Source organism: Octopus sinensis, linkage group LG23 (assembly GCF_006345805.1).
Source record: "Octopus sinensis linkage group LG23, ASM634580v1, whole genome shotgun sequence".
Taxonomy (NCBI): domain Eukaryota; kingdom Metazoa; phylum Mollusca; class Cephalopoda; order Octopoda; family Octopodidae; genus Octopus; species Octopus sinensis.
This window is the reverse complement of record NC_043019.1, coordinates 19,706,382-19,721,381: the sequence shown is the minus strand read 5'-3', so window position 1 is coordinate 19,721,381 and position 15,000 is coordinate 19,706,382. Positions and strand designations below refer to the sequence as shown.

Here is a 15,000-nt window from a genome sequence, read left to right as displayed (position 1 = left end):
ATAATATATATATTACATACATAAGACAGTAAGGTGTGATTTGAGGGAGAATTTGGCTGCTATTTCTGCCATGTAGGGGGTCTCCCTCGTAGGCTCATACATCATATATAATAGATAGACAGTAAGGTGTGATTGGGGGAAATTTGGCTGCTATTTCTACCAGGTCTAGCTTACCATGTAGAGGTCCCCCTCATTGGCTCATATATATATACATACATAAGACATAAGGTGTGATTTGAGGAGATTTGGCTGCTGTTTCTACCAGGTCTGTTAGGCCTTCTCATGTAAACTCAAGCTTTCTCATGCCTTGACATAGACCAAAGCAGAGAATGTATTCTTTTATTCTTCTGCTTTTTCCAGCCATTGGTCTGTGGCCATGCTGGGGCAATGCCTTGAAGAATTGTACTTTAATGAATCAACTCCAGTTTTATTTTTTAAGCATTGTACTTATTCTATCTGTTTCCTTTGTCAAACCACTAGTGACGGGATGTAAACAAACCAACATTCGTTGTCAAGCAGTGGTGGAGGACAATCACAAGCACAGACACCCACAACACACACACACATACATGCATACACATATACACACATACATACATACATACATACATACATACATACATATATATATATATGTGTGTATATATATATTGCAGCGTGGAAGGTGTTTGTAAGCCATTTAAGAAACACACAAAAAACGTTAGAATTCACTTCAACATTTAAATTAATTTGCCAAAATATTTTCCTCGCTTTGAGACCGCTAACAGGTCGCGGTCTCAAAGCGACGAAAATATTTTGACAAATTAAATTTAAAACGTTGAAGTGAATCTAACGGTTTTTTGTGTGTTTCTTAAATGCTTATAAACACCTTCAACGCTGCAACTGGTTTCGTTCAGCACACGATCTCAGATCAAGTCACTTGCTTGCAAGTACATCTCTGTAACTATATATATATTTATATATATATTATGTATATTGGTAAAACAGTAGATAACAAAAGAAAGAAAGAGACCTCAATTATTGTAAATAGAGGAAATCTTTTATATAAAAGATGTTGTGTGTCCTGTCCTCCTACGATTTTACATTCCTAACTACTCCCACATTTTGCGGTGCAGTTTATAGTCGTGATTCATATCGAGCCCGTCTGGGTATTAGCGCGCGTCTACGATGAATCTACGATTTAAAAAAAAATTTACCATCAATTTTTCCCATTTTTAATCCATTTTTGACATATATAAGGGAAGTAACTCTCTAAAATTTATCATTAAATCTCAGAACGTAAAAAGCTACAGTAACACCCCTCCCCCTTTGTGGTTAGCCATATTGAGATGGCTATTATACTTTACATCTCTAAAAATGCTTATATAATTATTTCCCTTACAAACCCGAGCAACGCCGGGCGATACTGCTAGTGCATTCTAAAACCGAGTTACAGATTTTTACGTATTGGAGTATCAAAAGATTCAGTACTATTTCGGCTACAAATTAAACTTAATTTCCATTCACATATTTGCATTTCAAAAATTTAAGATTATAATCTTTTCCATAAATCAACTTTCATAAACATGTTATAAGATAACGTCACATTTTTTATGCGTGTGTACCTTAAAAGACATCAATCATCACGACTCCTACCTTCACTCTCTCACTCTATCTCTCTTCTTCACTCTCTTTCTCTCTCACACACATACGCGCACGCACGCACACACACACACACACACACACACACACATCCATTTCATATAGACGTACATACATCTTTCACTTTCTTCCTGTGTTCTCTCCGCTTTCTCTTCTTTCAATTTCTTCTCTCTTGGAATAAAGGTTTCTGGAATGAGCGGGAGAAACACAGAAAAGATGTAATCTCTCCAGAAACAGGAGGATTGTAGAAAACCGAAGGCAAGAGTCTGAAGAGAGATGAGATTTTCTCAAGATCATTAAATGCATGTTGCAGCACTTAATGCTGGATCATTAAATCAATGTTTTAATGATTAGACAGAGGTCCAGTAGAATAGCTCTCAGAAACAGACTACGTACAAATTCATTCTTCACAACTCCTGAAGCTGTTGCTTAGTCGAATTAGCCAAGCATTTACTCCACAAATGTTTTGTTATCAATGCTGCACTTTCACATATCACCTGTTTCAACATAACTGTAATATATTATATACAAACTATGCCATTTTAATCCCGAGCAATGCCGGGTATCTCTGCTAGTATATAAGTAAATTTGTTTCTTTGTACGTTGACCGTTGAAAACACTAAATAAAATTGATAATATTTCAGGATTTTTGTATCAGTTAAATTAATTTCACCATTTTGCAGATAATTGTGCCCTTATTTTCCGGAAACGGAAGTGGCGGGCCACTTTCTACTGTCTATTTCACTATAATGCATTTTACAGATAAGGGCATACCTACACAAGAGTGCCCCACCGAATGTGTTGTTTTCATAACTTTAGGGAAAATGGATATTTTTAAATAAAAATTTCTACAAATTTGCTTCTAATGGTGTAGATTCCAATTATATCGGGATTTGTAATATTAACGATGCTCCTCTTTCAGAAAAGGCGAGGGGAGGGGCCCATCACAGTTACAGATAAGCACATTTCAACCGTTTTAATATTTAGAAAAGCACCCACTTGGGGTCGCAAAGAAATTCTTCTTTACATTTGTTTCTTTCTATCTTTCCAAGCATAAAATTCATTGCACAGCTGATAGAAGTTTATTTTATGACTGGCCATATCTGCTGATAGCCTCTAAAATAAAACCCGTTCAGATAAACTGGCAACAGTAGTCCCAAAGACCAAATGTCTCTGAAGTCAAAAGCTCTCCACAACACAACCGCAATTTCTAATGCTACCTTAAATGCCCGATTCATAGTTTATGCCAGGACGCCTTTTCCATTCGCTACAAATTCATCTTATCCGCAAAACACTTTCACATTGATCTACTACTATTGGAACATCGCTTCTCTCACATGTAATATGAATACAAGTAATCGTATTTTCTATTAGTAAAGTGAAGTTTTGTGAAATATTATAAATAAATGTTAAAAATTATGTTATGCAATATTGAAATGCACGTATGTGAATAGGTGTGTGTAAGATTTCTTTTTCTCTGTTTAGTGTTTATGTGTGAACGCAGGTGTTTCCTACGGATGTGTCAGCACTACAACTTCTCTTTAATACGCCCAAGAGTCCATCACCAACCACCTGGGCATTTGGACACAACAAAACCCTACGTCAATGTCAACACACCTACACACGTATGTGTGTGTTGTGTGTGTGTGTACTTATGTCTATGTATATGTGTCTGTTTATCTATGTGTGTTGAGACACTATTGGTGTTCGTTATTAACGTACAACACACACTTAAATACACACACACATATACACATACACGCATGCACACGCGAAATTATCTGTGTACGTCTGTCTTTCCATCTGTATTTGTGTGTTTAGGCATTATATGTGTTCCTTAAAATAGCTTTAACAAACGCACACATGCACACACACACAAAATAATCTGTGTGTATCTCGTATATTCAAGTATGTGGCTATCACGACACAACCTTCGAAAATACAAAGGAAAAAAATCCTCTTTACGCCAGGCTCTTCCTTGTACACAGTTCCGAAACTTATTTTGGATCTCATAATGCAATTTTGCAGGAGATTATGTAAGCCTAACCTATATTTTACAGCCAACTCCTGGATCTTTGGATCTTCTCTGTTTGCCGTTCTGCTCCTTCAAATTTTTGTTCCAGTTGATTTCAAATATCATATACTTTTTATGTAGTTTTGTATGCTAATTATGGACATGAAATTCATTTTCACCATAAATTAATAGATGAAGTTAATAGCTTTTAAAGTCTGCAAATTTTGGGTAGTTTTAGCCATCCGAAAGTCAGACATATTGGTGTCTATTTCCATGGAAAAAACAAAAACCAAGCCGTTCTGTAACCTGATTCCTTGTCCAAATCCTCTCCAAGTCACGTGTGTTTTACATTGTTTTCCTGTTTCCACTCATCTGTTGCTGTCCAAGAAACGAACAGATATTTTATGGGTTTTTTTATTGTTTGATATTTTACGTCCTACCTGAGTTGTGGGTTTTCGCAGGAGTGTGTCGCGCGACCAAAAATGCTTTTCTTTGTGCAGTGCCAAGTCGGAATTGCGACACATTGAAGGAATGCATAAGTGAGTCCATTCTTCCTGGAACCAAAATTTTCAGTGATTTGTGGAGGGCGTACTCTCACATTCCTGAAATTTATTGCTAAAATTTTCGGTATAGCGTAGTGAGTCACAGCGTTGGGTTTATTAAATTGAAAGATAGTGTAGCGTACACTTGAGTAAAATTCCTCTTCTCTCTATTATATATACATACATACGAACGTAGTAGATAACAGCTAGCTTTTGGCCGCACTTTGAACCCTGTTGTGTCCACTACTCTGATTGGTTGGTATTGGCGCAATTTGTCTCTTGCTCTATCGCGCGCCAATATGCAACCCAACCAATCGCAGCCTTCAAATAAGGTCATGTGTGACAGCCTGTTTTCTACCCAACTTTGAGCCTACAACTTCTTATAAAACTCCAGCTTCTCGTCTCGATGTCTTTCGGTTCCAAACCTTTTAAGGTCTAGCCACTGACCACACAAGACGCAGCCAGTTCCAGTGACAACACAACAGCAGCCACGTGGAGACTCACCATCTTCGTCCAACAGCATTCGGCGACATCCATCTCCATCGCCACCTTTCGTCCCGACGTCAACATCTCTCTACGTACTCGCACTGGTTATAACACTGCACTGTTCGTGAATTACTTCACCATGGATCAACAGCGAATATACAACCTGCTAGAACTCATGTACCAAGTGACCCAGGCAGAAGCATTACAGCCACAACTTCACGTATGACATGTACCGCAACCGGCTCTGCATCATCGCCGCAACTTCTTGATACAGTATTTCAACTATCGTGTACGATTCACTACAAACTGGTATTCTCATTCTTGTGTCTATGAACATTCTTCTAACTTCTCATTATAGACTCTTTCAATGTTTTTCTTCTTCATTACTATTTTTATCTGTACTTAACGCACACGCATACATCCATGCCTATACACACACATACACTTTGTTCTCGTGACGGCCTGTCTATTATTCTGTATATATGACGCACACACAGTCACACATGTTAACATATCAATAAATCTTCTCTTAAACATTCTGCCCGGTTGTGTCTCTTATTCCCCTCTGGCACATATATGCATTTATTCTTTTTGCATTTATTGCATCGACCGTGTGATGTATTAAGGAGCCATTCTCGTCACCTCGCTTCGCACGGTCGTTACAATAGTAACCAGACGCAACAAATGGAAGGCACATGGACCTCTGTAAAACAAAGTAATAAATGACGATGTGACACTCACCGTTCTATGATTGCAATTTATTTGACAAAATTCTAGAGTGCATCACAAACATTGAATATTCGATTTTCGTGTTGTATTCATGAACTGAACTACAGTTTTTTTTCTATTTTGTAATTTAACGTTTTCGCTAATATATATATATATATATATATATATATATATATATATATATATATATATATATATATATTGTTATGCATTGTTTCGTTCGTGATGGGATGATAGACAACTCAATGAAGGCATTGTTATTGTTTTACGTGTTTATTTACTTTACCTGTTTACAGGAACTGTCAAAACAGAGCGGAGTGATACACATTCGCTTTAGACACAGTTCGTACTGTTTACTAGCAAAATAGTGCCAAAAGTGGGGATGTATTCTACACATGTATACCCACGTATACACATAGATATGAATGTGTAACATCCCTTCTTCTTGAAAAAAATAAAGACAGTGAAGACAAATATAAGTAGTCTCCCTTACTCTAATGGATTGTCAGCGCAAGGTGGCAATCCTGCTGCAGAAAGCATTATTAGTCAATTATTATTATCATTATCAAATAATTATTTAGAAGGGTTCCACAATGCTTTGCGCTCATCACTAACATCCCCACATCCAACTTTGTGGAAATTATGCACTACCCTTAAATTTGAGGAAGGATTAAGCCAGACAAAAACTTTCACATGGAAACTCAACATCAAAAAAAAAAATGCCTATTAAATTATTCTTTTCTACACTTGGCACAAGGCCCAAAATTTTGGGGGAGGGGTAGTCAACTCCAGTACACAACTTAATTTATCGAGTCCAAAAGGATGAAAGGCAAAGTCGACCTCGGTGGAATTTGAACTCAGAACGTAACAGCAGACGAAATACCGCTAAGCATTTTGCCCGGCATGCTAACGTTTCTGCCAGATCACCACCTTGACCTATCAAATTGATGTACAACTGAAGAAGCTAGTTCAGGAATATCAAAATGAAAACCCTCTGCAATTTTTAAGAAGTATTGCACACAATTTGTCTTAGGAAATTTTTTTAAAAATAAATTGAACTTTCTGATCCTAACTCTGCTTCACAATTTTTATCCTGTTGTTATAATAAAAAGTTTGCTAAAATTTAATCTTTTCTTTCTTTATCCCAAATTATATTATTTTTGAAATTTTGTGATGAGCCTTTTTCATAGATTCTTGCTCGATGGGACAACATTAAAGTGATCCCATCTCAATTCAAGTAGATTAGAAAGATTATTTTCTATCTTATCTTCAGACTCTCTCTCTCTTCTTAAGACTTGATAAATAGACATATTAAATAACATAGGTATTGACCCATGGTCTAAAGAAACTGACCAAAGTGATTATTAGCGGTTGGATTTTGTTACAGTGCAATGTACCAGGGTGGAATTTATCTATGGTGAAATTTACCTTGTGGAATTTTCCATGGTGGAATTCACCACAGTGGAATTTACCGATTTATATACACACAGACGATGGTTGATTCATATGAAAAACAAAATGGACAAGATAATATGACCATTTGCTTATCGGAAAATTTCTAAGTTCGATTAAAATTTTTTTTTTAAGATAATCAAACCAAATGTTTATCATTTAGAGCCACTCACCCAATGAGTATTTCTGCCAAATGTGGTAAAAATCCGTTCAGCAGTTTTCCAATAATTTTGCAAACATATAGACAAACAGACAATTACGCGTGCAGGGTAAAAATAATCATAATCTGAGTGTGTTTGTGTCTGCATTTGTCCCCCGCCCCATCACCACTTGACAACCGATGTTGGAGTTTATGTCCCCATAACCTAGCTGTTCGGCAAAAAGAGAATGATAGAATAAGTACTAGACTTTAAGAAATAAGTCCGGGGGTCGATTTGTTGACTAAATTGAACTCATAATCTCACAGTTATCAGTGTAAAACCCTAAAATGGCTTTCACATATATATATATATATTATAAGTACGTATGTATGTATATTGGCAGTGCTCCAGCATTGCCACAGCCTTAGGGCTGAAACATGTAAAAGAATAAAGAATATATATATATATATCAAAAAAGTATTTACCTGTACTAATACACAGTGTGTCACATGTCAGATGCTAAACCAATCTCAGATTTGATATCAGAGTGGCCTTCTCCTAGTCTAGTTGCTGAAAAGCTACAGAGCCCTGACTGCTCTGTGCATATCTAGGGATGCTCTTTGGGTTGTCCTTAGAAAGCTAGGTGTTCCTGAAAAGATGCTCCATGTCATCATTTTCTTTCCGTCAAGGGATGATGGCTTCTGTCAGATATAGTGAGGAAGTGTCCGATTAATTCACAGTTTCAAATGGGACAAACAAGGCTGTGTCCTTGCACTGCCCTTCTTTGCCTTGTATTTCTATATCATGTTGGAAACTGTGCTTGAAGGTGTTAAAGAAGAAGTAAAGTTGGAGTACAGAAATGGCTTCAAAGCAAAGACCAAGACTTTGGGGCGAACAGTTTGAGATTTGCTCTTTGCAAATCATTATCCACTTGTGGCACACACTCTTGAGGACATGCAACAGATTTTAAACAACTTCTTGCATGCATCAAAGGCTTTTGGTCTGATCATCAGCATAAAAAACTGCACTTGTCCATCAGCCCATTTGTGACCATCTTTTCGCTGTTGCCCCTACTGTATATGCTGGTGGGAAAGCATTAAAAACTGTTTCCGCCTTCACTTATCCCAACGTGTCCCATGTTGTCCAATGATGCTAAGATGGAGAAAGAAATTGAGTCCAGGATTGGGAAGGCTGGCTCCACTTTCAGTATGCTTTATCACAGACTTTGGAACAGCCACAACATATCGTTAAAGGTGAAAGTCAATGTATATAAGCCAGTGGTCTTTACAACATTGCTTTATTGTGCTAAATCTCGGACGCTGAACTGAAAGCACATCAATCAGCGATGTGTGTGTACAATCTCCAACATGAAACCAAGTGACCATTATTCATAAATGTGAGATACTTACAAAATGCAACATAGGTATTGAAGCCATCCTTATCAAAATACAGATTAGATGATGAGGTCATCTCTCACATATGAGTGATATCAGAATTTTGAAGCCAATTCCCAACTGGAAGGTCAGTTGAGAGGTCAGTTGCGAGGCCACTCTTATGCTTGATCGGGATATATTCATGTAAACTAATTTTTGTCTTCTTATCATTGTAGAATAATTTTTTTATTAATTAATTTGAATGTTTTTATGTAAACTATTTCTTTGATTAATCACAGAGGTTACACAAAGCCTCACACTTTACTTTTGAAAATCTTTTTAAATAAGTGAAACTGGTTAAGTTAACAAATACTTTTAAAAGACTCCTGCATTTTAATTCTTTTCCTTATATTTTTACTCATGCAGTAACCACCCCCAAACTTACTTTGTCATATATATATATATATATATATATATATACTCTTTACTCTTTTACTCTTTTACTTGTTTCAGTCATTTGACTGCGGCCATGCTGGAGCACCGCCTTTAATCGAGCAACTCGACCTCGGGACTTATTCTTTTGTAAGCCCAGTACTTATTCTATCGGTCTCTTTTGCCGAACCACTAAGTAACGGGGACGTAAACACACCTGCATCAGTCAAGCAATGCGAGGGGGACAAACACAGACACACAAACATACACGCACACACATATATATATATATACATATATACGACGGGCTTCTTTCAGTTTCCGTCTACCAAATCCACTCACAAGGCATTGGTCGGCCCGGGGCTATAGCAGAAGACACTTGCCCAAGGTGCCACACAGTGGGACTGAACCCGGAAGCATGTGGTTGGTTAGCAAGCTACTTACCACACAGCCACTCCTGCGCCTATGTAGTTCAAATTTACAGAAAACAAAATAACGCAGACAAATGAAGGAACAAGAAGCAGGTTTGGCACTTGGGAAGAATGGAAAAGTCTTTAACGTTTCACTCTTTGATGGAAAGGGTTGGGAGGAAAAGAGGAGAGGGAACAAGAAAACCAGAAAAAATTGTGTTGGGGATAAGGGTTCAACATGATGAAATGGTTGGAAGAAAGAAACCGTGTGTGCGTGTGTGTCTTCTTCGAGATTTTTCTTGTGGTTAGGTCAGATGTGGACTACGACACGCTGGACAAATTCAATCCAGCAACCCACCACAAGCGTCCATCACTTGCTATTTGTAAGGTCATTGTCTTTCACCATGCTAGACTGCACACTTTGTAGATATAACAGAAGTTACTGGGGTTTTGACTGGCAACTTCTGCCGTGTCCTTACACCCGACCTTACACCTCCACACATCCACCTGTTTTGGCCTCTTCAAAATTCATTAAATGGACAGACTTCAACTACAAGGAGTGTTCATAGTTTCATTTTTGGTGTAAGGGAGATAACTCTTTCTCAAATAGTTTTACATTTAAAGTTCTTGAAGCGGTCCTTATAGGGCTGCTGCTGCTGCTGCTGATGATGATGATGATGCTGATGCTGCTGTTCTTGTTCTTTCTTGTTCTTATTTCATTTCTGGTCAACTTACATTGAACAAATCTTTGTTAACGACATTCCAGCCGTGGAGCTCCCTCTTTCTTGCAGACTTCGTTTATCTTGTAGCTGATGTATTGAGGAAACTGAGTTATTCAACATGGTTATTCCTTAAAAAAGTTAGGCAGCTATTTCTAGCAGGCTGAGGTACCACGTTGAAGGTCCGTTGTTGCCTTGTCTAAGATTTAAAGAGTAGAAGTGCAGAAATTTTCTTTTTTTTTTCACTTAAAACAGACGTTACCAGACGATTTCTTTGACTCTACTCATTTGGTTAGTCTAAACTAAGATCGATGAGATTTGGATGCTCCATATTTAATTTTTTCAATCAATATACATTACTGAAAGATTAAAATATTTGATGCAATTTCAAAAATAGTACGTTTTAACTGAAACTTTTCTTCTTTATACACGTACACACGCGCACGTATGCACACATCTGTCTGTCTATATACACATACAGACAGACATATTGTATATCTTCACCTATGAAGATAATAAAAAAATAATAATAATGAAATTATTGTAAACAGTGCTCAGGTGCACCACAACTTGTCAGAAAGTGCATATAAAGTATATGCAGTAATGTACAAATGTCTGGAAAGCAAACAATGTATGAGTCAGATACCTACCTGTGTGTGTATGGAGGGGAGAAAATCAGGTGTAGTGTTGGCGAATCTCAGAAAGCATGGAAGTTTTGAAGGATGCAGTGCTCCGACAACTAACAACTGATGTCGGCAGTTTGTTCCATGCTTCAGAAACTCTCAGCGTGAAAAAATGTTTCCGAAAGTCATGGGAGCTGTGCTGTTTACTGACTTTGTAAATATGTCCACGGGTGTTAGACAGGTGGAGTTTGAAAAGGTGCTCAGAGTTATTGTTTGTAAGATGGTAGATAATTTTATGGGTGTCTGCCAAGTCAGCTGCCAGTCGTCGGAGTTTCAATGTGTCCATGCCCAGGGAAGTAAGGCGTTCAGAATATGGCAAATGCCTGATGGAGGGTATTTTTTTGGTTGCACGTCACTGAATGGCTTCCAGACGATTGATATCCTGGGCAAGATAGGGGTTCCAGACCGGTGATGCAAATTCCAGGTGAGGTCGCACCATAGCTATATATATAGCTCACAAAGGATTTGGTGAGTGATGCCAAGACACCCTCAGCCTTCTTGACAATTTTAGCGATGTGTTTTGTCCAACGCAAATCACTGTCGACAATAACACCCAGGTCACGTTCACATGAAGACTTTTTGAGACTAGTGTTGTGGAGGGAGTAGGTGGACGCTGGGTTTCTCCTCCCAAAATGCATGGTGGTACATTTGTCCACAGCCAGCTTGAGTTGCCAGTCCATGATCCACTGCTGCATTGTGTCCAGATCTGCTTGCAATAGAGATCTATAGTGTACAGGATCTGACCTCTTTATTTTGAGGTACAGCTTGATGTCATCTGCATATTTCAGCACTGTGGTATTCTTTAAGTTGGCATCTATGTCATTAACATATGCAGCAAATAAAGAACAGATCCCTGTGGTACACCAGATGTCATCTCATAGGGCGAAGAGTGCTGTCCTAGAACTGTGACAACCTCTTTTCGGCCGAAAATAAAGGACTTCAACCAGTTATAGAGTTCGTCTCTTACGCCCAATGCAGAGAGTTGCATGCATGTGTGTATGTATGCATGCATGCATGTATGTGAGTACATATATGTGTGTGTGCATGAGCATGCATACATACATACATACATTGTACGAGTTGGCAGTGAGCTCCTCAAGAAGCACCCTCTTCCTGATGATCTCCTATACAGCCCCAAAACAGCTGGGCTCTCTCTTACCTCAGAGAAGACCTGGATGGAAAGCACACATCATACAGAATAAAGACTATGCATGGGTATGTTGCCCGGAAGCTTGAAGATAGTAGAATTGACATGAAGCACAGCCTCTTTTGGACACAAGACCACTATATCACATCACACTTTGTAGGCTATGCGTTTGCAATCCATGAACAGGAGATGGCCACAAAGTACCTGGTGAACAAGAGAGGCAGTGATGCTTTTGTAATCCCAAGGTGCAACCCCATGTGTAGGCTATGTCATGCTTCTGTGGAAGTCATTATGCATGTGATTAGCAACTGTCCTAAAATGTTGTCACGGTACAACCTCCCAATGCGGAACGATGTTGTTGCTTAAACAATTTACAATGCCCTCCGCAAAAAAGACTCTCCTGAAATAAACTTAGAAAATCCCTCTGTTATGGAATACATTCATAAACACCAACTCAAGGAATACTGGTGGAATATTCCCATCAAAACTTCAGTCAAATGTAAACATAACATTGTTGTTTGGGAGAGAGGGGCAAAGGTATGTACCATGATAGAGGTCAGCTGCCCAGCGGATATAAATGTCTCTTTGAAAAACAAAGAAAAAGAGGATATCTATGGACAATTGCCTCAAAACCTCCAGTTTCTGTATCCAGACTATGAATTCCTGTTCATTCCGATAATAATTGGAGCACTGGGTTTTGTTAGTAAATGCTTAAAGGAGAATCTGGATGAACTGGGATTTTCAGAAAGGGAAATTGACTGGCTAATTTGTACATTACAAGTGCAGTGTGTGTAAAAATATGCAAGGCTTTTCTGAAGTTCTAAATGTGAACTTGTCTGTGTTAACTTCATACCAAATACGAAGCCTTGTATCTTTGTTGGAAACTGGTTCCTACCTTTGTGGCAAATTTATAATAATTTAAAAAAATAGAAAAGACATGCATCCATACATATATACATGCATGCATGCATACATACAAACATACATACATACATACATACATACATCCATCCATACATACATACATACATACATACATACATACATACATACATACATACATACATACATGTGACAATGTGGTTGAGTTGGTGTGTTGGTTGAGCTGTTAGTGCACATGCCCACTTATGTGCATCTGTTCACCTAAAGAACCTCAGATGGAGAATATCTGAAATGTTTCACAAATGTTCCCTGTACCATTAACAGATTGGATTTGGAGAACCGGCATCAACTTCCTTTACTCTTTGTCCTTAACACCAAGTATTTCTAGGATTTTGTGTAAACTTGTTGGTACATGCCCTGATGCATCTATGATGATAGGTACATATGAGAACTCATAGTCAGGCTACAAGAGCTCTAAGTTTTGCATTAATTCACCATATATGTGCCCTTTTTCTGGGAGTTTTGATGGTACATTCACATCCACTGCATATCTGACCTCTTCAGCAGTTTATAATTTTTGTTCCCACAGAACAATATCCAGTCTGTTCTGTTTGCATTAATTGCTGTTTTTATGGGAGTATTCCACAAGTATTCCTTGTTTTTAAATGTGTATCTATGTACGTATGTTTTTAAAGCCAAAACACTACAAGTTATTGGAAATAATATGTCAGTCAATGATTTGTGCTTTTATCTTGTATTTCAATATTTTGGATAGGACCTCCTCTTCAGGAAACGGTTTTGGGGGTTGCCTGCATCCATCCATCCATACATACATACATAAATGAACACACACACATATATCCATCTTTAACTTTCACACATACACACTCACACATAGGCATTTGCATTTCTGTGTTCACCTCTAACAACTTATATATTATTATATCAGTGTATGTATTTTTATTTATGTATTTATCTGTTGTTCTTTTAATATTTGTTGTTTAATATTTTTGTTTTCAGTGTCTCATCAATTACTTGAGTGATCCAGAAGAAACACTTCTTATGATGAATAATGTGAAGAACTCTGCTGAGAAAAGTATCGTGCTTTCTGCAGAAGGTCATTAACCTTGGAAGCTCTACTTTTACCCATGCGATCTGATCAGATGAGAATACTAACAATGTATTTGAAAATTATTTCATCTCTCCGATTTGGAATCCAGAACATTGTCCCTTTTTTCTGTTTGTTTGTTGTAGTGGGATTCATGTTGATGAATTCACATTTTCCCGGAGAATCAACGAAAGTAAGGCTTGTCAACCATCATGTGGTGATGAAGGCAAAGTTTCATCCTCGATGGAACGGAACTATTTCCTGGAATCTTGAAGAGTTGTTTGTCAAGGATGTCTCCAAGCCTTCTTGTTGCAGTCTCTGCTCATTTGTCATTCTCATTATTTCAGCTCCTCGCAATGTCGAACAGCGCATGGCGATTCGCCAGACTTGGTGTCAGCCACCAAATTCATCAATGCATACAGGGGATTGGCTTGGTTTAAAACTTGATGCTGGTACTAGAAATGTTTGGGGTAATAGGGATCATACCAGTGATTCAAGGAGATGGCAGTGTGTCTTTCTTATTGGCAGGACAAGTGATGCAAAAACAGAGTTAGCAATCCAGCAAGAAATGGAAACTCACAAAGACATTCTGTTGGGTAGTTATATTGATACGTACCGTAATCTAACATTGAAGGTGTTCCATGGTTTCTCTTGGGTCCACAACAGTTGCAAACCTAACTTTGTATTAAAGACAGACGATGACTGTTTTGTAAATACAGCTCTCATCTATCATTTACTCACTCATTCCAACAATGAGTTGGTGAAGAAGAAGCTTTATGTTGGTGACATCAACTTGACTCTACAAAAGAGAATCGTGTTGCGACATACGGCCAGCAAATGGAAAGTAAAGAAGACTGAATATAACGAACCCTACTACCCCCCTTATGCCAGTGGTTTGGGTTATATTCTGTCAGCTGATGTCATTGCTGAAATGCTGGACATCAGTAAATATTTCACACCCTTTCCAAATGAGGATGCTTTTGTTGGAATGGTTTTGAACTTCTTGGGTATAACTCCAATTAACAGCCAGCGATTTACAAGCCTGCCTTCAGGTTGGACAATATGTAACTTTCTCTACCTTTTGGTCATTCATAATATCGCAGCAGCATCACAGAAAACTCTTCAGAATAAAACAAATCTTGCTCCTTTGATGTGTAAAAGGCAACATTTCATCACCACATGGAACTGAGATTTCTCAAAACAAGACATACATGTTTATTAAAAAAAATTTTTCTTTTAATC

General features: G+C 37.9%; 1 protein-coding gene across 1 annotated transcript in view; it reads left to right on the top strand.

The window, feature by feature from the left end:
* LOC115223536 (beta-1,3-galactosyltransferase 5-like) overlaps nt 1–15,000 on the top strand; it is a 54,020-nt gene that overhangs the window by 38,010 nt on the left and 1,010 nt on the right. The window contains exon 2 of the mRNA XM_029794169.2: nt 13,671–15,000. This exon is cut by the window's right edge and continues 1,010 nt beyond it. Within this exon, the coding sequence (XP_029650029.1) occupies nt 13,799–14,947 (1,149 nt within the window). The 5' untranslated portion in view covers nt 13,671–13,798 and the 3' untranslated portion in view covers nt 14,948–15,000. The remainder of the gene's footprint in view (nt 1–13,670) is intronic.